This window comes from Dama dama, chromosome 5 (assembly GCF_033118175.1).
Source record: "Dama dama isolate Ldn47 chromosome 5, ASM3311817v1, whole genome shotgun sequence".
Taxonomy (NCBI): Eukaryota; Metazoa; Chordata; class Mammalia; order Artiodactyla; family Cervidae; genus Dama; species Dama dama.
Genome location: NC_083685.1, coordinates 126,151,131 through 126,177,973, shown reverse-complemented (window position 1 = coordinate 126,177,973; position 26,843 = coordinate 126,151,131). Strand labels below are relative to the sequence as shown.

The window sequence follows — 26,843 nt, the reverse complement described above, 5'->3', positions numbered from 1 at the left end:
CTCAGCTTCTGGACGAATCCCTTAGGAGCCTTCCCGCCACACCCAGAGAGGAAACACGGAGGCGCCCGCAGTGCTGGGGCTCCTGGAAACCAGGAGGTAGCCAGCTGGGGGTCCTCACCACACACCCTCCCCCGTCCCTGCCGCAGCCGGTACCATGGAGATTGTGTACGTGTACGTGAAGAAGCGCAGCGAGTTTGGGAAGCAATGCAACTTCTCCGACCGCCAGGCAGAGCTGAACATCGACATCCCGCCCAACCCCGAGCTGGCTGAGCAGTTTGTAGAGCGGAACCCGGTGGACACGGGCATCCAGTGTTCCACCAGCATGTCAGAACATGAGGTGGGTCGCTGAGCCAAGGGCCGGGCCAGTGGAGGTGTGGTCTGGCAGGGTGGCAGGTCGGGGCTGGTAAGTGGGACCGCGTGACTCCATCCCCCTGGGAAGCCAGTTAGAGTGGACCAGTGCGGATGCTGGATGTGTGAGGGCAGAATCGCCCCCAGTCCCAGCTTGGTGCCCAGGGTCAGGACAAGCCCCAGCACCAACCATCCCCTGGGCCAGGCAAATGCAAATCAAGATGCTCTCTCTCTGGCCTCCCCTCTAAGACTCTTGCTAGAGTTGTTTTAGGTGCAATTTTTGAACTGTGGTGCTGGAAAAGACTCCTGAAAGTGTCTTGGATGGCAAGGGGATCAAACCAGTCAATCTTAAGGGAGATCAAACCTGAATATTCACCGGAGGGACTGTTGCTGAAGCTGAAGCGCCAGTATTTTGGTCAACTGATATGAACAGACAACTCACTGGAAAAGTCCCTGATGCTGGGAAAGACTGAGGGCAGGAGAACAGGGCATCAGAGGATGAAACGGCTGGACGGCATCACCGATGCAGTGAATATGGCCCTGGGCAAACTCTGGGAGATGGTGAGGGACGGGGAGGCCTGGCGTGCTGCGGTCCACGGGGTTTCACAGCGTCAGACACAACTGAGTGACTGCACAGTAACAGCTGGGAGAGGTATCGGAGGGGCCCAGGGGTTCACACCTGCAGGACCTGCCCAGCTTGTGAGAGAGAAACGGCCCCATAGAAAGTTCTGGTCAGAGGGGCCTCTAAGATAAGAGAACTGAAGGTCGTGTTGCTGTTCAAAATCCCAGATTTCTCCCGGTCTGTCTGAAGCAGGTGGTCAGCTCCCGATTATGTCAACAACTGCCGGGAGAAGATTAGATGGAGGGGATAACCCTGTTGTCGCGTTCCTAAATCAGCGGCGTGAAAACCACACTGATTTGGCCAAAACACATTATGAGTGTTTCCAGTAACTTCCAGTTCAAACACATTGACTCTCTTGCTTCCCAGGGTGAGTTGATGTCCCTGGGACCAGAGCATTCCTGTGCATGGCAGCCCCCAAACACGAGGGCAGCCACGAAGGCCGAGCCACACTGGCATCTCCAACGCCAGCGGCTCCGCCCTGTTGAGACTTCTAGCTTCTGTGAGGAATGGCTCATAAAGGAAGTGAGATTGAGAGCTCAGCGAGTGTGGAGGCCCCATTTGGGGAGATGAGAAAGTTCCGGAACTAGACAGGGCTCATGATTGCCCGACATCGTGAATGTTCCTAATGCCACTAAGTTGAGCATTTTTTTTAATGGTCAGAATGGTAGATTTTATTTTTAAAAATGTTTGTGTGTTAACTTGGCTGCACCGGGTCTTTGTTGTGGCATGCAGGATCTTGTTCTCTGACCAGGGATTGAACCCAGGCCCCCTGCCTGCACTGGGGCTGCGGAGTCTTAGCCACTGGGAAAGCCCCAAAATGGTACACGTGATGTTACGTGTATTTTGTGAAAGTGTTAGTCGCTCAGTTGTGTCCGGCTCTGCAACCCCATGGACTGTAGCCCTCCAGGCTCCTCTGTCCATGGAATTCTCCAGGCAAGAATACTGGAGTGGGTAACCATTCCCTTCTCCAGGGGATCTTCCTGACCCAGGAATCGAACCTGGGTCTCCTGCGTTGGTAGGCGGACTCTTTACCGTCTGAGCCACTAGGGAAGCACATGTGTGTTTTATCACAATTGAAGAGATGCAGGGTGAGGGGACTGAAAATGAGGCAGAGAGGTAAGTTTAAAGAGGGTAAAACTGCATCTCTAACATCCTCGCTGCAACAGAGATTGAACAAAGCGAATCCAAACTCTTAGGTGTTTTTATGTTTCGATTCCCGTCTCACTGTAAATGGTAGGATTCGTCACTTTGTCCTTTGGGGTCTCACAGAGCAGATGGGTGGGTGGGCTCCTCTGGGTTTTTAGGGTTGTGGTCAGATCAGAACTGGATTTCTCCCGGCCACCGGCATCAACTGCAAAGTGGCTGTTACTAACTCCACAGGCTGGCACGTTCATGACTGCCTGTGACCCTCTGAGGACCAGAAAGTTCCTTGCTGGTACCTGAAGACGTTGTGGCTCCGGTCAAGGGTACCTCATGAGTCCCTCCCTGAGTGCTCAGAGCCCAGGGACCCGAGAGCCCCAGGACTCTGGTTTGCAGAAGTGGCCACATGCTTCCACCAGGGCCGGGCGTCTTCTCACCTATGACTGTCTGTTTAGGCCAACACAGAGCGCTTTGAGATGGAGACCCGGGGGGTTAACCACATCGAGGGCGGCTGGCCCAAGGATGTGAACCCCCTGGAGCTGGAGCAGACGATCCGATTCCGGAAGAAGGTGGAGAAGGACGAGAACTACATCAATGCCATCATGCAACTGGGCTCGGTAAGGCTTCCTTCGGCTCGGTCAGGGCCTCAGCCATCACTGCTTCCCCAACTGCATGTCAGGCTCAGCAGTTATAGCTCCTTGAGGCCGGACACTGGGTACCATATGGAACCTTCGGTCTGGGAGCAGGTAGGCAGGTCCACACAGCAGACCCAAGGGTAAGGCAGGGAGGTCCAGTGACTGAACAGGCTTTAGGAGGAATCAGGAAAGTGGGAAACCCTCTGGGCAAAGAGACCCCCAAGGGACCCCAGCCAGTGGCTACCTGCCAATAGGGGTCATTCATTCATTCAGCACATTTGGATGGAGCTTCTAGCTTTTGCCAGGTGCAGTAGAGATTGCAAAAATGAAATTCACATATATCCCACCCTGAAGAGTTTGTGAGCCACCGGAGGCCAGAGACAAAAACAGAGATATCACAGTATTAACAGGGGTTTCCCAGACAGCTCAGCAGGTAAAGAATCTACCTCCAGTGCAGGAGACACAGGAGATGTGGGTTCAATCCCTGGGACAGAAAGATCCCCTGGAGAAAGGAATGGCAACCGCCTCCAGTATTCTTGCCTGAAAAGATCCCATGGGCAGAGGAGCCTGGTGGGCTACAGTCCATGGGGTCTCAAAGAGTGGGGCACAACTGAGCATGCATGTACCACACAATCTAACATTGAAAGGAAGGCTGTAAGAGCAGAAATGCTTTGCTATTTGCCCCATAAGGAGGGAGAGTTGATTTCCTGCTGAAGGTATCAGGGGAGCCTTCCTGGAGGAGGAGGCCCTTGAGCTTGGGTTTTTCCTTGTTGGACATTTGGGATAATGGGGGAGGGCCTTCCGGATGGAGGAAACAGGAGATGGATGCCATATACAGGGTGGCTCCTAATTCTGTTTGGCTGGAACTGTGTTTCTTCACCTTTTTTTCTCATTGCTGTCTCTCAACAAGCCTTTTTAGACATTCCCCCACCCCAGTGAAAATGTAATACCAAAGGTGTACTATATATTTATGTACTATATGTGTATCTGGGAGGCCTGGCGTGATGCAGAGAGTCAGACACGACTTAGCAACTGAACAACCACCACAAAATGTATGTCTGTGCTTTGTACAAAAAAAAAAAAAAAAGGTGATATTATTTTACCCCCATGAAGCAATTTGAAAACAATTGGAACCAATTTCCACCCTTGTGCGGGGTAGAGGTTGCCCCCATTGGAAATTCGTGGCCTGGAAGGATGGGAAAAGACTGCGGGATGTTTCTCGTCTCTCCCAGACTCCATCTCAGCTGAAAGACCTCCCTTTACCACTAAGGACTCCCGCTGTGTCCCCTGCAGATCATGGAGCACTGTATCAAGCAGAATAACGCCATCGACATCTACCAGGAGTATTTTGACGACGAGGATGCGGTGGAGGTGACGGACGAGGCCCCCTCAGCTAAAACCATCAATGTTTTCAGGTACCTCTACAGCCAGGCAGGTGCCTGGCCGACCTCTGTCACCCCTGTGGATGGGTGCTTCCAAAGGGGACCCCTTACCCATCACTCCACGCCATGGGGATAATGCCCTCTGTGCTCTGAGCTAAAGAAGGGGCAGAGTGATAAAATGCCCAGTAGATAAGTGGTCCCTACCCTGGAGGCAGGCCTGGTGGGTGGACAGGGAGGAGAGAGTCAGTCTCAGGAAAGACTAAAGCAAATTTGCAAAGCTGAGTACACGTGTGGTCGATTCATACTGTGTGGAGAAGGTCCAAAGCACCAGACCTCTGTGATCTGGCTGCACTGTGAGCAAAAAAGACCCTTGTCCCAAGCACTCGGGAGTCTGCCTGGAATAACCTCCAAGGACAGCAGTGTGACAGAAGCTAAGCCCGTAGACATGTGTGTGAGATCACTGGATGTTCGCTGCAGCAGGGTGTGCACTGGCCAGAGATTGGGAGCACAATAAACCCATCAGCAGGGTCTGGTTCCAGCAATTCTGCTATGCCCGCACGCTGACTACCGCTCAGCCGTCTGAACGAATGAGGCAGCTCCTTAGGCGGGAGTTTCCGAGATTGCCGTGCGAAGCCAAACCAAATCAAGACATCGAACAGAGTGTAGAAGGCACTACCTTTTGTTTAAAATACACCTGGGTAAAACAAGCTAAATGTCCAATGACAGATGAATGGACAAAGACGATGCGGTACATATATACAATGGCTACTACTTAAACGCTAAAAAGAGCGAAGTAGGGTCATTGTGTAGAGACGTGGGTGGGCCTAGAGTCTGTCATACAGAGTGAAGTAAATCAGAAAGAGAAAAACAAATTTCGTATGTGGAATCTAGAAAAATGGCACAGATGAACCTCTTTGCAGGGCAGGGGCAGAGCTGCAGATGCCGAGAGCGGACCTGTGAACACAGTGGGGGAGGGCAGGGTGGGTGAATCGGGAGACTAGGACTGACGTGTGTCCACTCTCGTGTGTGAGGCACGGGAAGCTCAGCTCGGTGCTCTGTGATGGCCTCGAGGGGTGGGAGGGAAGTCCAAAAGGGAGCGGATGTCTGTATTCATGCAGCTGATCGGTTCATTATACAGTGGAAACCAACACAACAGTGGAAAGGCAATTATGCACCAAAAAAGAAAATCAAATATACCTACGTATATGTGCATGTGTGCATGTATATATCTGTATATGTATACATATGTTTATACGTGCAAGTGTGTGTTCTCGAACATGCAGAGAAAACCTGTGATTTCGGAAGCCACTAGCATCAAAGGCCAACTCTAGGGGATTCATTCTGCCACCTGGAAAGTGTTTGACCCAGTCCGAGCATGAGCAGCCAGGACTCTTCTGATCCAGGGCTGAGTCATGGCGGGCACTGCAGACTTCTAGCAATGGGCATGCAAGAGAGGGGCCAGGGGGGCGTGGGGGCCGTCTGCTCTGCTGCCCCAGCCCTGCTGGAGTCTGACCTTACGTATGGATACCCGAGAGGGCTGATGCATCAGGAATCATCACATCCAACCTCCACGTTTGACAGATGAGGAAACCGGCCCCAGGGAGGAGACGTGCTCAGGGCTCTCAGTGGGTGGGTGACCCAACCGAGGATGGGACTCAACCTTCTGCTTTAGCGGTGCCCCCAGGGAGGAGTGAAGTGGATGAGTCACATGACCAGAAGCTTACTTCATTTCCCCCTTGTGTTCATTTCTTCCGATGGCTTCCATGACAAAGTGTCAGCTTGGGACCGTGAAGTCTTTCTTTTTTTAACTTAATTTTTAAACATTGGAGTATAATTGCGTTACCATGTTGTGTTAGTTTGCTGTGCAATGAAGTGACTCGGCCATGTGTATGCATAGATTCCCTCCTGCTTGGAGCTCTCTGTGCCCCCAGCAGCCCCTCCCCTCTAGGTCATCACCGAGCCCCAAGCTGAGCTCCCACTGGCTGTCTCTTTTACACACGGGAGTCAAGGCGTGTGTACGTCAGTGCTGTTCACTCAGTTCTCCCCACCTTCCCCCTCTGTGTCCACATGGGGGGCCGTTACCTCTTTAATCCTTTTTTCACTGTTACACATCGTCTCTCCCCTTTCATTTTTTGAAAGTGAAAGTGAAGTTGCTCAGTCGTGTCCGACTCTTTGAGACCCCATGGACTGTAACCCACCAGGCTCCTCTGTCCATGGGATTTTTCCAGGCAAGAGTACTGGAGTGGGTTGCCATTCCCTTCTCCAGGAGATCTTCCTGACCCAGGGATCGAACCCAGGTCTCCCACATTGTAGGCAGACGCTTTACCATCTGAGCCACCAAATTGAGCTAATTTTTTTTGAGCAGTTGTTTTTTTTTTTCCCCAAAGAAAGAAAGAATGATTACTTGCAATAAGTAAGGAGAATACCTTGGATCTTTCCCAAAGCAGTCTCTCAAGCAGTTTTAGTTCCCAGCAAAACTGATCAGAAAGTACAGAGAATTCCCACACGCCCATCCCCCCCACCCCCACCCACACGGCCTCTCCCGCCGTCAGCATCTCCTGCCGACCCCGCCCCATAGATGGGACATTTGTCACAGTCAGAGAGCCACGCTGACATCGTTCTACCTTGTCCTGAGTCTGCTCAGGCTGCCGTCTCAAAATACCATCACTTGGGTGGCTTACAAACAACTGAAATGCATTCCTCACCTCTCCGGAGGATGAAAGTCTGAGCCCAGGGTGCCAGCAAGGTCAGATTCTGTGTCTGGTGAGGACTCTTTCTTTTTGTTTTGACTGCTTCTTGAAACTTGTGGGATCTTAGTTCCCTGATCTGGGATTGAACCCAGGCCCCCAGCAGAGAGAACACCAAGTCCTAACCACTGGATGTTTCAAAATTGTCACTGCACGGTTTTTATTAATAATTCAGAGACAGCCACCTTCTTGCTGAGAACTGACAAAGCAGAAGGTGTGAGGGGTCTCCCTGGACCCCCTTTTGTAAGGGCACTAATCCCATTCATAAGGGCTCCACCCTCACCACCTAATCACCTCCCAAAGGCCGCACTTCTGGATTCCAGCACACTGGAGATTAGGCTTCAACATGTGAGGTTTGGGGGGATGCACTCGGCCTACAGCACACCCGGAGTCTATAGTTCACATTAGGATTCCCTCTGGGTGTCACAGATCCCACCATACAGAACAGTTTCATGGCCCTGAAAGTCCGCTGTGTTGACGTAGAAAACAAACGGTTAACAAAAGGGAAAAGGGGAAGGATAAATCAGAAGTTTGGGATTAAAAGATCTATACTACTATATGTAAAATAAATAAATAGCAAGGACATTCAGTACAGCACAGGGAATTATATTCAGTATCTTGTGTGCTAAGCCGTGTCCAACTCTCTGTGACCCCGTGGACTGTAGCCCACCAGGCTCCTCCATCCATGGGATTTCCCAGGCAGGAATACTGGAGTGGGTTGCCATTTCCTCCTCCGGGGAATCTTCCTGACCCAGGACTGAACCCATGTCTCCTTCGTCCCCTGCATTAGCAGGTAGATCCTTTATCACCGAGCCACCTGGGAAGCCCCTTAATATCTTGTAACAACCTAAATGGGAATGAATCTGAAAAAAATATGTGTATATATATATATATATATATTTCCTTTGCTGCACGTCTGAAACTCACACAACACTGTAAATCAACATGTTTCATTTGGAAAAGAATCCTCTGTGGTCCGGTGGCTAAGACTCCAAACTCCCAGTGCAGGGGGCCCAGGTTCAGTCCCCGGTCAGGGAACTAGATCCCTTGTACCACGACTTAGACCCAGTGCAGCCAAATGAATAAAAATACACTTTTGAAGTCCCCTGTATTTTACCTATTTATCCCTCTCTGCCCCCAAACCCTTGGCAACAACTGATCTTTTTCCTGGCTCCGTGGTTGTGCCTTTTCCAGAATGTCATTTAGTTGGAACCATACAGCATGTAGCCTTTTCAGATGGGTTTCTTTCTCCTAACAGAGTGCATTGAGTTTCCAGCATGTCTTTTCATGGCTTGATAGCTCATTGCTTTTTAATGCTGAGTAACAACAATGTTTGGATGTACCACAGTTTATCCACTTAGCTACTGAAGGGCATCTCAGTTGGTTCCAAGTTTTGGCAGTTGCAAGCACCACTGCTGTAAACCTCTGCATGCAGCCTTTTGTGTGTGCAGAAGTTTTCGATTCAGTTGGGCAGATACCAAGGAGCCGGATTCTTCATCTTCCTTCATCGTTTAATATTGATGAGAGATCAAGCCTCAGGCTCAGAACTTTCAGCAAATGAAGACATCAGACCAAAACTTAAAATTTTATTTCCATTCTCTCTTTATTAGTTTCTCTTTGTGGTTGTGAGATCAGTTTTCCAATTAAGGGAGCCCTGGAGGCTTTGTTTTTAAAAGTAAATTTCTCCTAGTGAATATTTAAAGACATTTGAATTCTTTTAAGAAAAAAAATGAGCAAATATGAATAGGAAGTCTGGGGAGCCTGGCTCTCTGGTCTTCTGCCCTCTTGCCTTCCTCTAAAGGGACCCCCAGGAAATTAAGCGGCCAGCCACACATGTCTCCTGGCATCCCGATGGCAACAGGAAGTTGGCAGTGGCGTATTCTTGCTTGAACTTTCAACGGGCACCCGAAGGCATGAGCAGCGAATCGTACATCTGGGACCTGGGTGAGTCGCAGAGGGGACAGGTGACCCGGGAAGGAGAGGGAGCCAGGCAGAGGCCAGCGAACGCACGGGGGGAGGTGGAAGCGGCTGATCCCACGCTGGGATCCCAGGCCCTGGAGGAAGGCAGCAGCTCATCCTTTCCCTGCCCGGGTTCAGGTGCAGTCAAGCGAAGCCACAGCAGAAGCAGGAACTCCCTTCATTTCCGGATCCTGAATCAGGGCATTCAAGACCAGACCCCTGGAGTCCCAGCTCTGGGTCTCTGAAGAGCCTATCGGAGAGTCCCCAGCAGACTAAGGGACCCAGGGGGAGGGAAGGGGAGCCCCCTGTCCCGCCTGTCTGGGCACTTGTCCCTAATTCCTGGCCGGTAAGGTAGTGTGTCCACCCGGGAGCAGGGACCACAGCTGACAGAGGGGCTCACTGCGCAGCAGAGCCGGGCAGGTGGCAGGTGATGGGGGCGCCAATGGCATCGCCCATCACTGTCACTGTGAAAATGAGCGTTAGCTCTTAGGAGCAGGTGCGGGCGCCCAGCACGGAGCTGAGCACTTCCCACTCTCGAGCCGCTCAGCCAACTCTTACTGCCGCCCCGTGGGCTGACGCTATTGTCCCTCCATCGTCCTCCGTCTACAGACAGGGCGACGGGTTCACACAAATCAGGGGAGAGCTAGCTTTTTGTAAAAGCCTTAGGGTCCAAACCTCACTTTATACCAACCTGGGAGATGGATTAGAATGAGTCTCTCACACGCGCACGCGCACACACACACACACACACACACACACACGATTCCCAAAAAATAACATCTGTAGAAGAGCCTCTAGGGCTAGAGGCTGGTCACTGAGGACCAGGGTTGCAGCCTGGAGAAGGGCTTCCTAGCGTTGCCCCACCGCCCCCGCCCTGGACAAGCGGTTGAATTGTTTGACTGTGTCCTTTTCTTTCCAGGTCTGGTAGTATACATGTTTTTTGTTCCGCCTTATAGAAAACCCCAACAGGCCAGAGATCACCCTCAAGCCGTCTTCTCCTCTTGTCACCTTGGAGTATAACCCCAAAGATTCCCACGTGCTCCTGGCAGGCTGCTACAACGGGCAGATCGGTAAGGAAGGGCTTCCCCCACCACCAGCCGGGTGCTTAACGAGGTGCCAGCCCAACCGCCCCCCGGGCTCTGAAGCAGCCAGGCTCCACTGCGGTCCAGCCAGGGTCCACCTGCCAGGCCAGGCTTGCCGTGGAGGACAAAGTCAGGGGGTACTTCCTGCAGCTTTCAGGCGTCAGGGTGAGACAAGTTTTGCTGCTGCCTCATCAGTGTCTTCAGGTGTAAAAGTTCAAGTGAGTCTGAAGTTAGTTCAAAATTAAAAGTTAAGAAAAATATAGGTCAAGTAAAGTCAAGGAATGCTTACTGTGTACCCACCCTGAAGCAGGGCTTCCCTGGTGGCCCAGACGGTAAAGAATCCACCTGCAACCGAGAAATGTGGGTTCGCTCCCTGGGTTGGGAAGATCCCCTGGAGGAGGATGTGGAAACCCACTCCAGTACTCTTGCCTGAAGAAGTCCACGGACAGAGGAAGCTGGCGGGCTGCGGTCCATGGGGCAGCAAAGAGTCAGACACGACTGAGCAGCCGAGCACACAGCATGCTCTGAGCCAGGCTGAGGTGACTAGAGGCAAAGCGGTGGTGAGATCACTGGGGAGCTCCATCTCCGGAGAGGCGGTCAGGAGGCGCATGACGAGGTGCGTGATGCGTGCTAAGTCGCTCAGTCCTGTCCGAATCTGCGACCTCGTGGCCTACAGCTCTATAGGCTCCTCTGTCCATGGGATTCTCCAGGCAAGAATACTGGAGCGGATTGCCATTTCCTTCTCCAGGGGATCTTCCCAGCCCAGGGTTAGAACTCACATCTCTTATGTCTCCTGCATTGGCAGGCGGGTTCTTTACCACTAACACACCTGGGAAGCCCTTATATATGGTAATGGGTGTGAGTAACACCAGCCAGAGTGAGTGGAGAAGTGGTTCTTCCTCTTCTTTTTTTTGGAAAGCCTTTGTGAAGAATTTATATTCATTGTTCCTTAAATATTTGGTAGAATTCACCAGATGGTTGGTCCGAGGATTTTCCTTATTGGTGGTTTTAAAATAGAAAATTCAACCTCTTTATGTGTTACAGGTCTTCTCATGTTTTCTATTTCTTCTTGGATCAGTTTTGATAGCTTGTGTTTTTCTAGAATTTTTGTGTTTCGTTCATGTAATCTTATTTGTTGACCTATAATTGTTCATTCTCTTCTAGTCATTTCATTTCTGTAAGGTTGACAGTAGTGTCTCCTACTTCTTTCCTGATCTTAGTAATTTGAGCATTCTTTCTTTTTCACTTGGTCAGTCTAGATAGGGGTTGGTCAAGTTTGTTTCCTTTTCAAAGAACCAACTTTATATTTTATCTTATTAATGTTTCTAAGTTGGTTTTTATTCTCCATTTCATTTATTTCCACCCTAATCTTTATTATTTCCTTCCTTCTGCTTACTTTGGGTTTAGCTTGTTCTTCTTTTTCTAAATTTCTTAAAGTAGAAGGTTAGATTATTGATTTGTATTTTTAAAAATACAAATGTTTAAAGTTATAATTTCCCTCTAAGCACTGTTTTAGCTACACTAAGTTTTCGTATGTTGGGCTTCCATATTCATGCATTTTGTATTTTCTAATTTCCCTTTGATCACTCCTTTGACCCATGGGTTATTTAGGAGTATGTTGTTTGCTTTTTATATATTTGTAAGCTTTCTACTTTTCCTTCAGTTCCTGGTGTTTCTAGTTGTATTCTATTATGGTAAGAAAAGATACCTTTCGTGATTTCAGTCTTTAAAAATCTATTGAGACTTGTTTTATGGGATCTATCCTGGAGAATATTCCATGTGCACTTGAGATGAATGTTTCCTGCTTGTTGCCATCTACAGCCAAAAAATTCCGCAGACTTTCCTGGAGGCCTCTGTGCACGTTTGAGCATACTTTCAGCACAGAGCCAGACAGTTGTCAGCTCTGCCTTAGCCGCTGCCCCAAGCCTACAGGTCAGCCAGAGGTGAGAGCTGAGGGCCTTCTCAGTTCTTTCCAGTACTTGGGCCACCTGGTGTGAACACCCGACTCCTCGGCGAAGACCCTGATGCTGGGAAAGATTGAGGGCAGGAGGAGAAGGGGTCGACAGAGGATGAGATGGTTGGATGGCATGGTGATGCCAATGCCAAACTCAATGGACATGAGTTTAAGCAAACTCTGGGAAATAGTGAAGGACAGCGAAGCCTGGTGTGCTGCAATTCACGGGGTCGCAAAGAGTCAGACATGACTGAACAACAGCAACGCAAAAGTGTGCACACAGCCCTGGGACCTTCTAGTTTCCCGGGGATGCATCAGAGCTTTTCAAGACCCCCATGAGCATCTCACTCTCCAGCTTTTCCTTTGAAGCTTTTTGGTTAGCGTATTGTTTGCCCCACCTGTTATCCACCACTTCCGGACACCTCAAAGTTAATCAGTTGCCTGCAATTTTAATTATTTTCAAGATAGACTTGTTAAAAAGACCCTTTTCCCTGGGGAAGCTCTGAGTCAAGCTGAATACAGACAACTTTGCAAACAGGGAGGGGGTCTTCCAGGGAACCACTAGACAGGTCGAACAGTGACAACTCTTTGAATAGGAGACTTTCAAAGAGCTCCAGCTCCCTTCTGCTCCATCCTGTGACTGCCAAGATACTGGGTTTTTAACAGGAAGGCAGAGTGTTATTTTTCAAGGCTATCATAGAACTGGAGATTATAGCGTCTTAACTGGGGCAAGCCAAAATGCAACAAAACTTACTATTCTTATCAAGATTCAGCTATTTTTCTTGAATAAGCACTCTGATTTGCTGCCAGCCTTTGACTAATTTCCAGAGTTCTGGAAAAGTTGACTCTGACCATTGATTTTGCCAACATTCTCATGGACTTTATGGAACAGAGAATTCTCAGAGGTCCCTGCTCTGCCATTTTTGCTGATGGGACACCCAGAAAACTGATGTTTAGATCCCATGTGAGCTCAGAAGAAACCTGTCCCTGTGGCCCTGAAGTTTCCCGCCTACCAGCCCCCCCTGGCCTTGAAGTAGCCAAACACTTAATCCTGGCCTCCTGAGACCTCTGACCTCCCTCTTAGACCTGCTGCCCCCCCTCCAGGGAGCCCCTCTGTGATGAAATGGAAGTGGACTCCCATCGAGTGAAAGTGTTAGTTGCTCAGGAGTGTCCGACTCTTTGTGACTCCCTAGACTGTGGCCCGCCAGGCTCCTCTGTCCATGGGATTCTCCAGGCAAGAATACTGGAGTGGGTTGCCATGCCCTCCTCCAGGGGATCTTCCCGACCCAGGAATCGAACCCGAATCTCTTACTTGTCCTGCACTGGCGGGCTGATTCTTTACCACTAGCGCCACCAGGGAAGCCCATAAATCTCCCTGCAGGTTTATCTGGGTGCTAGCCCTCTGAAAGACTGAAGCAGAGTCACTTGGCCATGGTTTATTCAGGAGCCCTGCCTCGCTCATCACTCATAACCCCTTTCAGTGGTTTTCCCTGCCAGCCCAGACCAGCCCAGGCTCTGGGGCTCTGCTGTCTATGAGAAAGACACAGTGGGACCTGCCCTCGAGCACTGCTTTGCCGGAGCAGAGCAAGCTGAGCTAAGAAAACCCATTTCTGGGCCAGACTGGTGCAGGGCCAAATACCTTAGACTTGGATTCCATAAATCAAGATTTATGGATCATGGACGTCTGTTGTTGTATTACAAAACCTGCTTTCCTTAGAAACAGCTCTGAGTAACAGGGTGGGTCCTCACCATATATTTGTGGGAAAATGCAGAATCCATCACGATAAAAAATATATATATATAGATAAGCTTTGAGTCTTTCTTGGTAAAGCAGAAGAGATGAAGTCCTAATAATGAATCCAAAGAAAGGATAAATCTCCCTCTTGAGTTTCTTTTCCGATCATCAGCAGCAGAGGTACAGAGGCAAAAAGGGAATGAATGGATGCAACAGGAGAGATTTGGCCAAGTGTTCTTACTTTCTCCAGGATGGAGGTGCTCCTTTCTCTTTCCCTGCCTCACTCCATCCTGAAGCACCTCCTCAATCTTAGTTCTTCCTCACTTCATCCAGGAAGCCTTCCCTGACTGCCTCCCTGTGTCTCCCCCTGGAGCAATCACAGCACGGGCTGTAACTTGGCAGATTTCCCTTCCGGTCTCCTAAAGACTGTGCCTGTCTAAGTCCCAGTGGCTTCCCCAGGGCCCAGCGTGATGCTCACTCACCACATGTTAAGGGCCCCGATGGAATGAATGAAGTGAGCCTCAGGGGCTGGTAGGAAACTCAGGCTAATTTGAACTTAGCTCTGATTCTTAAGAAAACCGCGTACCTGTCAAACCAACTCAAGCAGCACCCCCGACCCCGTGCTCCCGCGCTGAGACAGGAAGCCTGCGCCCCCAGCACCCACCCCCTCATCTCCTTCCCCGCCAGCCTGCTGGGACACACGGAAGGGCAGCCTCGTGGCAGAGCTGTCCACCATCGAGTTCAGCCACCGAGACCCCGTGTACGGCACCATCTGGCTGCAGTCGAAGACGGGCACGGAGTGTTTCTCGGCATCCACGGACGGGCAGGTATGAGCAGCCAGGCGCTGGAGGCCAGGGAGTGGGGAGCAGCAGCGGTCACACGTCCCCCATGGGGATCACCTAAGAGCGTTGCCTTTTGCATTTCATTGTAAAATCGAGCAATAGGTAATAGATGCCTGTGGAACACGAGCCTAAAGGTACAGGAGGGCAGGAAGTGAAGCCGTCCCCCCACCTCTGCCCTCAGCCTCCCAGGCCCCCTCCCTGTGGCGCCCACTTACACCAGCCTCTCCGTCTGCCTCCAGGCTCAGCATCCGCATGCAGAGCAGACGTGTACGTCTTTGCACTCTTCCTGTGCACCTTGCACGTTGATTTGCACTTGATGTTTTTCATTCAGCATGTCTCAAAGATGATTTTACATTTCATAAAGTGCTGCCTGCCCCCATGCCTGTTAAGGACTTAATAAATTATGGATATGCTGTAATTTATTTAAGTGGATTTTAATAGTTTGTAGTTACCAAAAATGTAGCAAAGAGTGTGCTGGAGAGGTTGAATTTTTTTGTTGGAGTATTATTGCTTTACAATGCTATGTTAGCTTCTGCTGAACAACAGAGTGAGTCCATGTGGATACATATTCCCCCTCCCTCCTGAGCCTCCCTCCGGCTCACCCAGCTAAGTCATCACAGCACCAAGCTGAGCTTCCTGTGCTATCTGGCAGGTTCCCACTAGCTACCTAGTTTACACATGGCAGTGTATTTATGTCAATCCTACTATCCCAATTTGTCCCATCCTCCCCTTCCCTGCCAGTGCCCACACGTTGCTTCTCTATGCCTGCATCTCTATTCCTGCCCTTCAAATAGGCTCATCTGTACCATTTTTTTCTAGATTCCATATATATGCATTAATATATGATACTTGTTTTTCTGCACAGAGTGTATTTGCATATAGATTACTGCATACGCATGAAGCGTACACATACACACAGCATACACATATGTTCCTGGCAGTGGAATTTCTGGGTCAAAGCATATGTGCATTTTGAATGTTGCTATATATTGCCTTACTGTGAGAGGTCTTTAAGGATACAGACTCCAGGGCCCACACCTGGCAGTTTTCACTCAGTAGGTCTGTGGTGAGGCCGCCTGCTTCCGGATTTTAGGGAGCTTGCCCAGGACTCTGATGATCAGCCAGGACTACGGACCAGAGGAGCGATTCTCAAAGCACGCCTGTTCCCTTGGTTGCTGGGTGTTCGACACCCCCAGGAAGGTGGGGGGGGGGCGGGTAAGAACTGCAGGACTCCAGCCCTCAAAGTGGCCCCTCTCCCACCAGGTCATGTGGTGGGACATCCGGAAGTTGAGCGAGCCCACCGAGGTCGTCGTCATGGACATCACCAAAAAGGAACAGCTGGAACACGCCTTGGGGGCCATCTCCCTGGAGTTCGAGTCCACTCTGGTGGGTGTCCCCTGCTCCCCCTTCCCCACCTTCCGTGGCCTGGGCAGCCAGAGCCGAGGGAAGGCCCGTGGCTGCCGTATCAGGGGCTCTTGGGCCCCAGGTTACTTCTCACCTCGAGCTCTGGACCGTCCTCTGTGGTCCCCCCAGACCTGTGTGGTCTTTGCAACGTCTTTCCAGCAGGGGGCAGCAGAGTAGAGGCAGAAAGCCCCTTTAATTCACTGAGTTACCATTTGGCCAGTGTCCGGGCTGATCAGAAGGCGAGCTTTCTAACTGCACCGGATTCGGTGCACCACAGACGCCCCATTCTATAGAAAGAGCCCTGTCTAGGATTAGCAGGCGTCTAGTTCAGACGCCAGGCTCTGCCTCCGTCCCTGCCTCATGTCCTCATGTGGGACCCTGGGCTGGCAGCTCACCCCCCGAGGGGAAAGAAGAGGTGTTGAAGAGGAAAATGCGATCAGAGCAAACCCGATCTGGGGTTTGCTCTGGGCAAACCCGATCACAGACCTGTGATGGCATTTAGTAACTGAGAAGGAGCAGTAAAGAGACTGCAAAGCGCAGGGCTTCCCTGGTGATCCACTGGTTAAGAATCCCCCTTCCAATGCAGGAGACGCAGGTTTGATCTCTGGTCCATGAACTAAGATCCAATATGCCACAAGGCAACTAAGCCCACAAACCATAGCTACTGAGCCGAAGGGCTGCACCTAAGATCCAATACAGCCAAATGAATAATCTAAAAAAAGAGAAGAAAGATAAATAAGAAATAGTGGCTTCCCTGGTGGCTCAGTGGTAAAGAATCCGCCTGCCAATTCAGGAGACTCAGTTTCAATCCCTGATCTGGGAAGATCCCACGTGCCGCAGAGCAGCTAAGCCCGGGGGCCACGATTATTGGGCCTGTGCTCCAGAGCCCGGGAGCTGCTACCGCTGAGCCCAGCTGCTGCAACTGCTGAAGCCTGCGTGCCCTGGAGCCCGTGAGCCACCACAAGAGACGCCGCTGCAGTGAGATGCCCACGCACCACAATGAAGACTATGCCGCGATCGCCACAACCAGAGAAAAACCCGAGTCACAGTGAAGACTCAGCACAGCCAAAAATAAAAAATAAATTTTTTTTTTAGAAGAAGAAATAACAAAGCAGTCATGTGGATGTGTCCAAGGAGGGAGGCTTCTAGAAGCTCAAATGAAGAGTCCCTCCAAAGCAATAAAATGACCTTCCCAGATGGCTCCTGGCCTGACCCCCTCCTGGGATCGTCACTGGTTTGCCTCCAGGCCGACATCATTCCCAGGCCCTTAGGAGGTGGACAGCTCTGGCCCCACCCTTGCCCTGGGAGTACCTCCCCCACCCCAAGCTGGGGGATGAATGTGGTGGGGGAGGTGGACGACAACTTTACTGAACGCCCCTCACCCCCCAAGCCCCAGGCACTGTGGGGAGGATGCAGAAAAAGGTTCTGTGCTGGAGTCAGAGATTTCTAGGCCAAGCGCTAGATGCAGTGACCACACCATCGCTGGTCCGCACTTGCCCCTAGCCTTGTCGCTGAGTGGACACCGTGTGCTAGCCCCTTGTAACTAACTGCCTGATGCGATGAGCTTGTGTAATCACCCATGACTGTCTTGTAAGCTAATGGGATTATCATTATCCCAACTTTGCAGATAAACAAAATGAGTCTTAGTAGGGAGGTGAGTCACGTGCTCCAGAGCAGGGCGCAGCCGGGGCTCAAACCCAGGGCTCTGACTCCAGGGCGGGGCTTTCCACTCTCACCCCACCGAGGGGTCTGAGGCATGACGGCTCATCTCCCTTCCTACTTGCGGAGGCCCTGGAGCTGCCTTTATTCCTTACTTTTCTGGGCCTCTCAAGCTCTCTCTCTTCACTTTCCTTTAATGCCCCCCCACCCCATTTATAGGACTTCCCCAGTGGCTCAGCAGATAAAGAATCCTCCAGCAATGCAGGGGACACAGTAGATGTGGGTTTGATCCCTGGGTGGGGAAGATCCCCTGGAGGAGGAGATGACAACCCACTCTAGTGTTCTTGCCTGGAGAATCGCAAGGCCTGAGGAGTCTATCAAGTACAGTCCATGGGGTCGCAAAGAGTCCGACACGACTGAGCAACTAAGCAAGCAAGCCCTCCATTTGTAGCCTAGCCGTTCTTTTTAATTGTGGTTAAAAAAAAGAAATTTAAAAGCACATCATGTAAAATGTACCACCTTAACCATTCTTTTTTTTTTTTTTTAAGAGAGGGTGAGAATGAGGGGAACCATTCTTTTTTAAAGAAATGTTTATTTGTTTGGCTGTGTCAGCCCTTAGTTGTGGCACGCAGGACCTCCGTTGCTTCGAGTGGGATCTTTCATTGCAGCGCATCGACTCTTTAGTTGTGGTTCATGAGCTTAATTGCTCCACGGCATGTGGGATCCTAGTTCCCCGACCAGGGATTGAACCCCTGTCCCCTGCACTCCAGGTGAATTCTTAACCCCTGGACCACCAGGGACGTCTCCACCTTAACCATTCTTAAGTGGGCAATTCAGTAGTGTGAAGTATATTTACCCTATGGCCTCTCCAGAACTAGGACTTTTTCATCTTGCAAAACAAGCTCTGTATCTTTTAATCAACAAACTCCCCACTTTCCCCTTCCCTCAGTCCCTTCGACTTTCTATCTCTATGAAATTGGTTCCTCCGGGTACCTCATGCATTTTAGTGAATTCTTACTGTGTTTGTCTTTCTGTGACGAGCTTTTTTCACTTAGCACAACACTCTCAAGGTTTATCCACAGTGTGGCACATGGAAGAATTTTCTTTTTTTTTTTATTTTTGAGGCCAAATAATATCTCATTGTATGAATAGACTAGGGTTCCCTGGTGGCTCAGATGGTAAAGACTCTGCCTACAGTGCAGCAGACCTGGGTTCGATCCCTGAGTCAGGAAAAACCCCTGGATAAGGGAATGGCAACCCACACCAGTCTTCTTGCCTGGAGAATTCCACGGACAGAGGAGCCTGGCTGGTACAGTCCGTGGGATCACAAGAGTCGGACACGCGACTGACACACACACGTGAACAGACCACATTTTGTTTTTCCATTCATGCGGACACTGGGTGGCTCTTACCTCTTAGCTCCTGTGAGTCAAGATGCTGTGAAGGGGCCTCCCTGGGGGTGCAGTGACTAAGACTGTGAACTCCCAATGCAGAGGCTCAGGCTCAATCCATGATCAGGGAACTAGATGCCGCATGCCACAGCTAAGACCCAGCGCAGCCAAATACATTTTAAAAAACAAAGCAAAAAGCAAAGAACCAAAAAACTCCAGCAACAATCATGGGACATGGGTATGCAATGAAGCCAAGTTTGCAGTGAGTAGTAGCTGGGGGCTGGAGGGGGCTCTTCTAGACTCATGGGTCACATGATTCATCCAGTCATTTACTTTGTGTGTAGACGGACATTCAGGATCTTTTTTTGGCAAAATGCTTAGTGCACACATGATGCTGCATGAAGGGCTGGTGATGCAGCTCTAGGGAACAGATGGCTTGGGGGCTTCATCACTCGTGGGGCCCTTGAGCAGGTGCTGAAGAAGGGTGAGATCTGCTCAAGCTGATGAAGAGTGGGGGCAGCCCCCCAAAGGGAGTGGGGCACATCTCAAGCAGAGGTTTAAACCGAAGGCAGTTTCAGCACCTTTGGGCCCCCACCCCGCTGGTCCCACCCCTCTGGCCCCGGAAAGCCATTCTCCTTTCCAGCTTAACCCTGAGCTGAGGTTTCATGGAGCCTTCCACTCATGCACCCCCTCCACAGCCGACCAAGTTCATGGTGGGCACCGAGCAAGGCGTCGTCATCTCCTGCAACCGCAAGGGCAAGACGCCGGCCGAGAAGATCGTGTGTACTTTCTCAGGCCACCACGGCCCCATCTACGCCCTGCAGAGAAACCCATTCTACCCAAAGAACTTCCTGACCGTCGGCGACTGGACTGCCCGCATCTGGTCAGAGGACAGCCGGGAGTCGTCCATCATGTGGACCAAGTGAGGGGAAGATTGGGGCGGGAGAGGGGAGCCGGGGCCGGGTGGGACCAGGGGGCCCAGCCCAAGGGGGCTCTGAGCCTCTGTGCGTCCACCCATAAAAACGGAGAAAACGTTCCTCTCCAAACATCTGAGCTTACGCTAGGAAATAGCTTGATTCAGCGACTTCAGAAAGGAATCCGCTTCACACTGCCCATTCATATATTGATGGACACTGGGGTTGTTTCTGTATCCTGACAATTGTGAACAATGCTGCAATGAACATGGAAGGGGGGTAGGTGTCTTTTAAAGATCCTGACTTCAATTCCTTTGGATAGAGACCCAGAAACGGGGGGCTTCCCTGGCAGTCCAGGGGTTAAGACTCCGGGGTTTCAGTGCAGAGGATGTGGGTTTGATCCCTGGTCAGGGAACTAAGATCCCACATGCTTCGCAGCCAAAAACAAAAAAAGTCCCAGAAACAAGACTGAGGACCTTCCACACTGTTTTCCACGGTGGTTGCACCAGTTTGCATTCCCACCAACAGTGCACAAGGGTTCTTGTTTCTCCACATCCTCACCCACACTCATCTTTGGGTTTTCTAATAATTTATCCATCCTCACAGGTGTGAGGTGATATCTCATTGTGGTTTTGGTTACCTTCCTCTGATGATTAGTGATGTCGAGCATCTTTTCACGTACCTGTTAGCCATTTGTTTGTCATCTTTGAAGAAATGTCTGTCCATGTCCTTTGCCCGCTTTTTTAATTGGGTTATTTGTTTTTCTTTTGTTTTGTTGTGCCATTGAGTTGTATGAGTTCCTTATATATTTGGGGTGTTAAACCTTTATCAGATATCTGTTTTGCAAATATTTTCCCCCATTCCTTAGGTTGCCTTTTCGTTCTGTTGACTATTTCCTTTGCTCTGATCCTTTTTAAGTAGATACAATCCCACGTACTTATTTTTGCTTTTGTTGCTTATGCTTATGCTTTTGGTGCCAAATCCAAAAATTCATTGCCAAGGCCACTGTCAAGGAATTTTTCCTCTGTGTTTTCTTCTGGAACCTTTATGGTTTCAGATGATATGTTTAAGTCTTTAGTTCATTGAGAGTTCAGTTTTGTCTATAACATAAGGGTCCAGTTTCATTTTTTGCTGTAGAAATCTTTGAAAATCAAGGTTAAATCAAGTAGGCAGAATAGCCCTCTCTTCATCTGAATAGTGTGAATGTTTCTGGGCAGATTTTCCTTCCTCCGACTCCTTTTCAAGTGAGTCTCATGGCCGGGGGACCACGCCCAGGCCTGTGCCCTTGAGTTAGATATAGAGAAACACCAGAGTCCTTTACAGTGCAAACTGTGAACCGTGGGAGGTGAGGCTGGCACGGCTAGAAGTCAGACACCAGGAAGAACTTCCTGGCCAGGCTGAGATGCAGGAGCTGGGGAGGGGCTGGATGAGCAGGACCTCAGCTCAGCAGGCTCTCCCCGCGTCCCAATCCCCCCGTGGTCCCTGACCGGAGGGCCTGGCCCGCTACAGGTACCACATGGCTTATCTCACGGATGGCGCCTGGAGCCCCGTGAGGCCGGCGGTGTTCTTCACCACCAAGATGGACGGGACCTTGGACATCTGGGACTTTGTGTTCAAGCAGTGCGACCCCGCCCTCAGCCTGAAGGTCATGTGCATCCCCTCCCGGTGCATCCAAGCCCTCAGAGGCCTGGCCTCTCCTGTCGCCAGGCTTGTTCCTTCCAAAGCCTGGGAGGGAGCTCCGGGTAGCTGAGCCTCCCAGCTGAGCCAGCCTTATCTTATCAGCAGAGGTGGGGCCGTGGGAAAGAGCAGGGCTGGGGGAACTGCAGCATGAAAGGGGCGCTGGAGGGACTTCCCTGGCAGTCCAGTGGTTAAGGCTCTGCCCTCCAATGCAGGGGGGGCATGGGTTCGATCCCTGGTCGGGGAACTAGGATCCACATGCCTATCTGTGTGGCCATTAAAAAAAAAAAGGAAAGAAAGTGAGGCTGGACTGAATGAGTGGGTGTGGTGGGCGGGGTACAGTGGGAGATGAGGCTGGAGGGAAGGGTCTTGCAGCCGACCTTAGGGTGTGGACGCCCTCCTGTGGGTTGAGGCTGGGGTCCCCCTCGGTCGGGGAAGTCCCCAGTGGTGTTTGAATGGGGCTGCCGGCCTAAGCCTCCCCAAGAACCAGATGACCAGATGAGCGGAGGGTGACGTGGCTCTGCCTGGCCCTCCAACAGGTCTGTGACGAAGCCCTCTTCTGCCTCCGGGTGCAAGACAATGGGTGCTTCATCGCCTGCGGCTCCCAGCTGGGGACGACCACGCTGCTGGAGGTCTCGAACGGGCTGTGCACCCTCCAGAGAAATGAGAAGAACACGGCCTCTGCGGTAGGTGCGGGCCCCCGGCGAGGCGGGCACACTGGCTCCGGTCCTGGCCTGGCCCCCTGGCCAAGCGGGTTGGTCAGAGAAGGGCAGACGCACTCCCACTGCCTCCTGGGAAGCGGGTGGACATTCGGGAGGGGGTTGGTCAGGGAACGGGCCTGAGAAATGGGTGTTGGTTGTGTCTGAACCTGCCCAGGCTTCACTGCTTGTAGCTGAGCGACCCTGGGCAAGTCTCTTGACTTCTCCAGGCTCTGATTTTCTTTAGCTGCAGGTCCAAGCAGTATGACTCAGTCGTTTTGTCTAGTTGTAAACAGTCTATGTTTGGGGCAGCCAAGCCTCTCTGAGGAAGGCTTGAAAGAAAGTGAAAGTGAAGTTGCTCAGTCATGTCTGACTCTTTGCGATACCATGGACTGTAGCCTATCAGGCTTCTCCATCCATGGGATTCTCCAAGCAAGAGTACTGGAGTGGGTTGCCATTTCCTTTTGCAGTGGATCTTCCTGACCCAGGGATCAAACCCAGGTCTCCTGCATTGCAGGCAGACACTTTACCCTCTGAGCCACCAGCGAAGCCCCTAAAGAAGGCTTAGCTGATGCCAATAGAGAAGCAGCTGGAAGGGACTGCTCGGGGGAAGGGGGTGCTGGGGGGCTGAGATCCGTCACCCCGGCCGGGAGCCCTGGAAACACCTCCCTAGAGCCATGGGGCACCCAGAAGGGTTGAAACGCCCTGGTGCTGAGACCCTGGCAGGCCCTCCTGGCTCCGCCTGAGCGTGCAGTCCCCCCACTGAGCTGGGCCTCTGGGGGTCCCAGGGACACCACCTAGAACACCCCCAGAGGGCATGCTTCACACCGGCATCAGGGTCTTGGAACTCCTTGGAACTGCGTGACTTGGCATCCCTGCTCCCCCCTGCGAGCCCCAGTATTTAGCCCCTGCTTTCTTGCCATCGGCCTGGAGCAGGGCTCTGGGGGGCTGCCTTGAACAGAGTGAGGGGAGCCCGCCGGCCCCTGCACTGGGAGCCAGGGCTGCCCGCCCGCCCCTACCGCGGCCTCCCTGTCTCTGTGCCCCAGATATTCGAGCGCGAGACGCGGCGGGAAAAGATCCTGGAGGCCAGGCATCGGGAGATGCGCCTGAAGGAGAAGGGCAAGGCCGAGGGCCGGGACGATGAGCTGAGGGAAGAGCTGCCCATCTTGAACCTGGAGGAGCTGGTCACCAAGGCCGAGGAGGAGTTCTTCGACATCATCTTCACGGAGCTGAAGAGAAAGGAGGTGGAAGCCATGAAGAAGAAGCCCAAACCTGTAGGAGCCTCGCGCGGGGGCTCGGGGTGGGGTGGGCGGGAGGGAGCCATGGGGCCCCGGCCACCTGCCTGCTGACCTCCTGGGCGGCCCCAGCAAGTGGCCCCACCAGGCGGACCTTCCTTTGTCCATCTGGCAAATGGGGAGAGTGACTCCTTTCCTCCTGGGGAATTCTAAGTCTCCTAACAGGCTTCCGGCTCCCTGAGCTTCTCGGAATCCTCTGCCCACACCCCAGAGAGCACCTTGAACTCCATGTGCATGACCAACTGGATGAGGACCCAGGGCTACCTGAGCCGTGAGAGGAGAGGGGGCCTGGAGGCTTGGGGGGCAGAGAGGGGGCTGTGAGGTCTGCGGTGACCCCGCCTGGCGTGAGGGGCTGACACTGGTCCTGAGCTCGGCCATCCATGCCAAAGAGTCGGTCCAACTCGGAGCCGACTAGACAGCAGCATCCAGCCATGGCCCTATGCCAGAGCACTTCCTAGCCGTGTTGCTTGGGCTGGTCACTCCACTTGTTAATTCCTTCATTTCTATCTGGAATAGGAGGAGGCTGAGTGATGAAGGTGGTGTCTGGTCACCTTCCAGATCCTCCTGGGTACCAGGGGACAGAGGAAGGAAAAGATGTGGTCTGCCTGGACCATTACTTTTAGGGGCCCAGGGATAAGATGCTAAGATGCGAAAGAGTAAAAGCCCAGCGTGCCAGGGAGAAGAAGTGAGCGTGGAACAGCGTCTGCCCTTGTCGGCAAGACTTAGGGGAGGAAGGAAAACGCACAGAGCAGTTCAAGGGACTTGCCCGGCGGTCCAGTGGTTAAGACTGCATGCTTCCACCGCAGGGGGTGTGGGTTCTGTCCCTGGTCAGGGTACTAAGATCCGGCATGCCACTCAGCCAAAAAAAAAAAAAAAAAGGATTGAGAAGTTCGAGACAGTGATAACAGAGTGCTGAAGCAGGGGTGAGACCATCACCGGCCCACGAAGCCAGCCCGCAGCGGCAAGAGGGGCTGGGTGGCCGGTCCTCAGGCAGCAAGAGAGTGGCCTGGTCGGAAGGTGGGTGAGCACGCGGAGGAGCTGACCGGTTCCATCTCGTGACTGCTCCCCGCGTCGTCTCCCTGTCCCTGGGTCTCGAGACAGGCAGTGACTTCTGTGGGCGCGTTTTGCACCTGGACGCAGTCGGATCTGAGTGGCCTTACTCTCTCACCATCCGGCAGTCGGGGGTGGGGGCGCCAAGGCGAGGCTGGAGTCCCGGCTTTCTGACCCCATGGCCCGGGCCCCCCCTCAACCGTCCACGCTGGGCCCTCCAGAAGGTCTGCAGGCAAAGTGCAGTGCGGCCACTGACTCCGTGCCTGCCGCACCCTGAATGTTCTCCCCGCGGCGGCTGGAGCACTCTGGATGGAGACAGTGACTCTCAGAAGGGGTTAGGCTTCACAGAGCCTGGCCCCCTCCCTCTGCCGCCCGCCGCAGGCTTCCTGCGCATCTCTGCGTCCCTGCACTTGGCCAGACGTGCTGGAGTCAGAACAGACAATCCTCTGCTGCGTCCTCCCCTGAATTATTTCGAATCCCAGCCACTGCCCTGAAGGAATCACGCCGGGCGTTAGGGCAGGGGACCTAGGGGGATTCTCAGGGGAGCTAGCTCGTGGCCGCCCAGGCAGCAAGCGGCAGGTGCCCGCCGTCCACGCCTGCCGGAGCTGAGTACCCTCTCAGCCCCTGAGGCCGTGGTGCTGGCTGCATGGTCTTCTGGGCGCCCGGCATTCCCTGGATCAGGGGTTAATGTCCCGGTGCCAGGAAGGCCTGCCCCCTACCAACGAGTCTCTGCTGTCTTTCCGTAGCTGAAACAGCCGAGCCAGGAGACAGATGAGGAGGTGCAGGGAGAGGAAGAAGCGGAGGAGGAGAGAGGCGACGGTGAAGGGGAGGAAGGAGGCAGTGAAGAGAGTCCAGCGCTGCGAGGTCAGCCCTGACCGGAGCCCAGCCCTCACGCGCCTGTATCCCCTCTCTGGGCACCGCCCTGGTGTTACAAGTGGGAGCTGACCGCCTTCCTTAAAGGGGACGGGAGGTGCAAAGGGACTCTGACCCAGCCCTCCTCGCCCTACAGATCCCCAGTCCCCACCGACTCCCCGAGACCCCTCGGAGGGAGCGAAGGGGCACAGGTCCATCCCCGAGCTGGTCCCCAGCCAAGCTCAGACTGCTTCCCTAACCCCATTGTCCCCGTGGATTCAGCTTCCCGAGGGCTGTCCTGATGAGCATCTCCCTTCACAAGCCTGCAGAGCCTCCTCCGGGCTTGCCATGGCCACCGTCGGGCCTCGGGAAGGCCTGTGGGTGGGGAAGGGGGGGTCCTCTCATTCTCCTTTACTGAACGTCCCCACCCACATTCGGCTGGGGAACACAAAGCCTGTCCACTTCTAAGATGTCTGTCCAAGCAACTTCCCTGGGAGATGTTTACCTCCAAAAGGGTGAGAGATGACGGATGAAACAAGCCTGGTGAACACAGCGAGCTTTCTGCCATCTTCGTGCTCGTAAAGTTAAATTATTAATAATAATAATGACAGCACTAAAGGTCAGTGCTTACTATGCCTCCTGTACTCAGAGCTTTTCAAGTTATCTCTGTCGTTCTTTTGATAAAGTCGCCGGAAGGTTTCTGCTCTGACTGTTCCTCCTCAGCAGAGGGAGAAACGGGTTCTGGGAGACAGGTGGGCACGTGCCGGTGACGGGGCTCACGGGGGTCGGTGCGGGGACGGGAGCCCAGGCAGCTCCCCGGAGCCTGCGCGGCAGGTGACCACAGGCTGGGTGCTAGGCAAGGTCCTCTGTGGCTGCAGCGTGGGCGGCGGGCTGCCCTGAAACCACCGCAAAGCAGAGCGTCCAGCGACCAGAAACTGTAGGACCAGAGAGCAACCCAGAAGCCGGCATGCGCCAGGAGAAGCCCCGGACCACCGTTTGGTCTGCGGGTGATCGCTGGTCCCCAGGGTGACCGGAAGTGCCCTTTCAAAGACCACCTATGTTAAGAATCTCACTGGGGAAGGACCCAGGGTCAGCCGCCCCTTGTGCCCAAAGAGGAAAAAAATCCAGTTGCCATGATAAAACAGTCAGCAAGGGGCACATGGATTGAGCATTTGATCTTTGCGATAGCCCCAGAAGGGGTGATATTCCCACCTTCAATCCCTGAGTCTACGTGCCTGCCAAGCAAGACCCCGAGGGACGGGTCTGCCCGAGTCTCGTGGGAGCAAGTGGCATAGCGGGGACCCCAGAGCTTATGCCCTTACGCACCCCATTCCTCGGTCTCCCAGGAGGAGGAAGGGGCCGGCCCGCCTGCATCCAGGGAGGGCCGCTGGCGCATCCCACATCCTGCTTTGTGGGATCCTGTCTCCTGTGATGGGCCCCTCACTGCGGGAGGACGC

At 52.6% G+C, this 26,843-nt stretch overlaps 1 protein-coding gene across 1 annotated transcript; it reads left to right on the top strand.

Moving 5' to 3' along the window:
* The first annotated feature begins 154 nt into the window (after positions 1-154).
* Positions 155-25,616, top strand: DNAI2 (dynein axonemal intermediate chain 2). Its single transcript, XM_061141278.1, has 12 exons — positions 155-337; positions 2,566-2,727; positions 4,039-4,160; positions 8,676-8,818; positions 9,790-9,903; positions 14,292-14,431; positions 15,710-15,832; positions 19,599-19,822; positions 21,324-21,459; positions 22,031-22,177; positions 23,236-23,463; positions 25,281-25,616. The coding sequence occupies exons 1-12, from the start codon at positions 155-157 to the stop codon at positions 25,407-25,409; spliced, it is 1,851 nt and encodes a 616-aa protein (XP_060997261.1). The 3' UTR covers positions 25,410-25,616.
* The last annotated feature ends 1,227 nt before the right edge of the window (positions 25,617-26,843 follow it).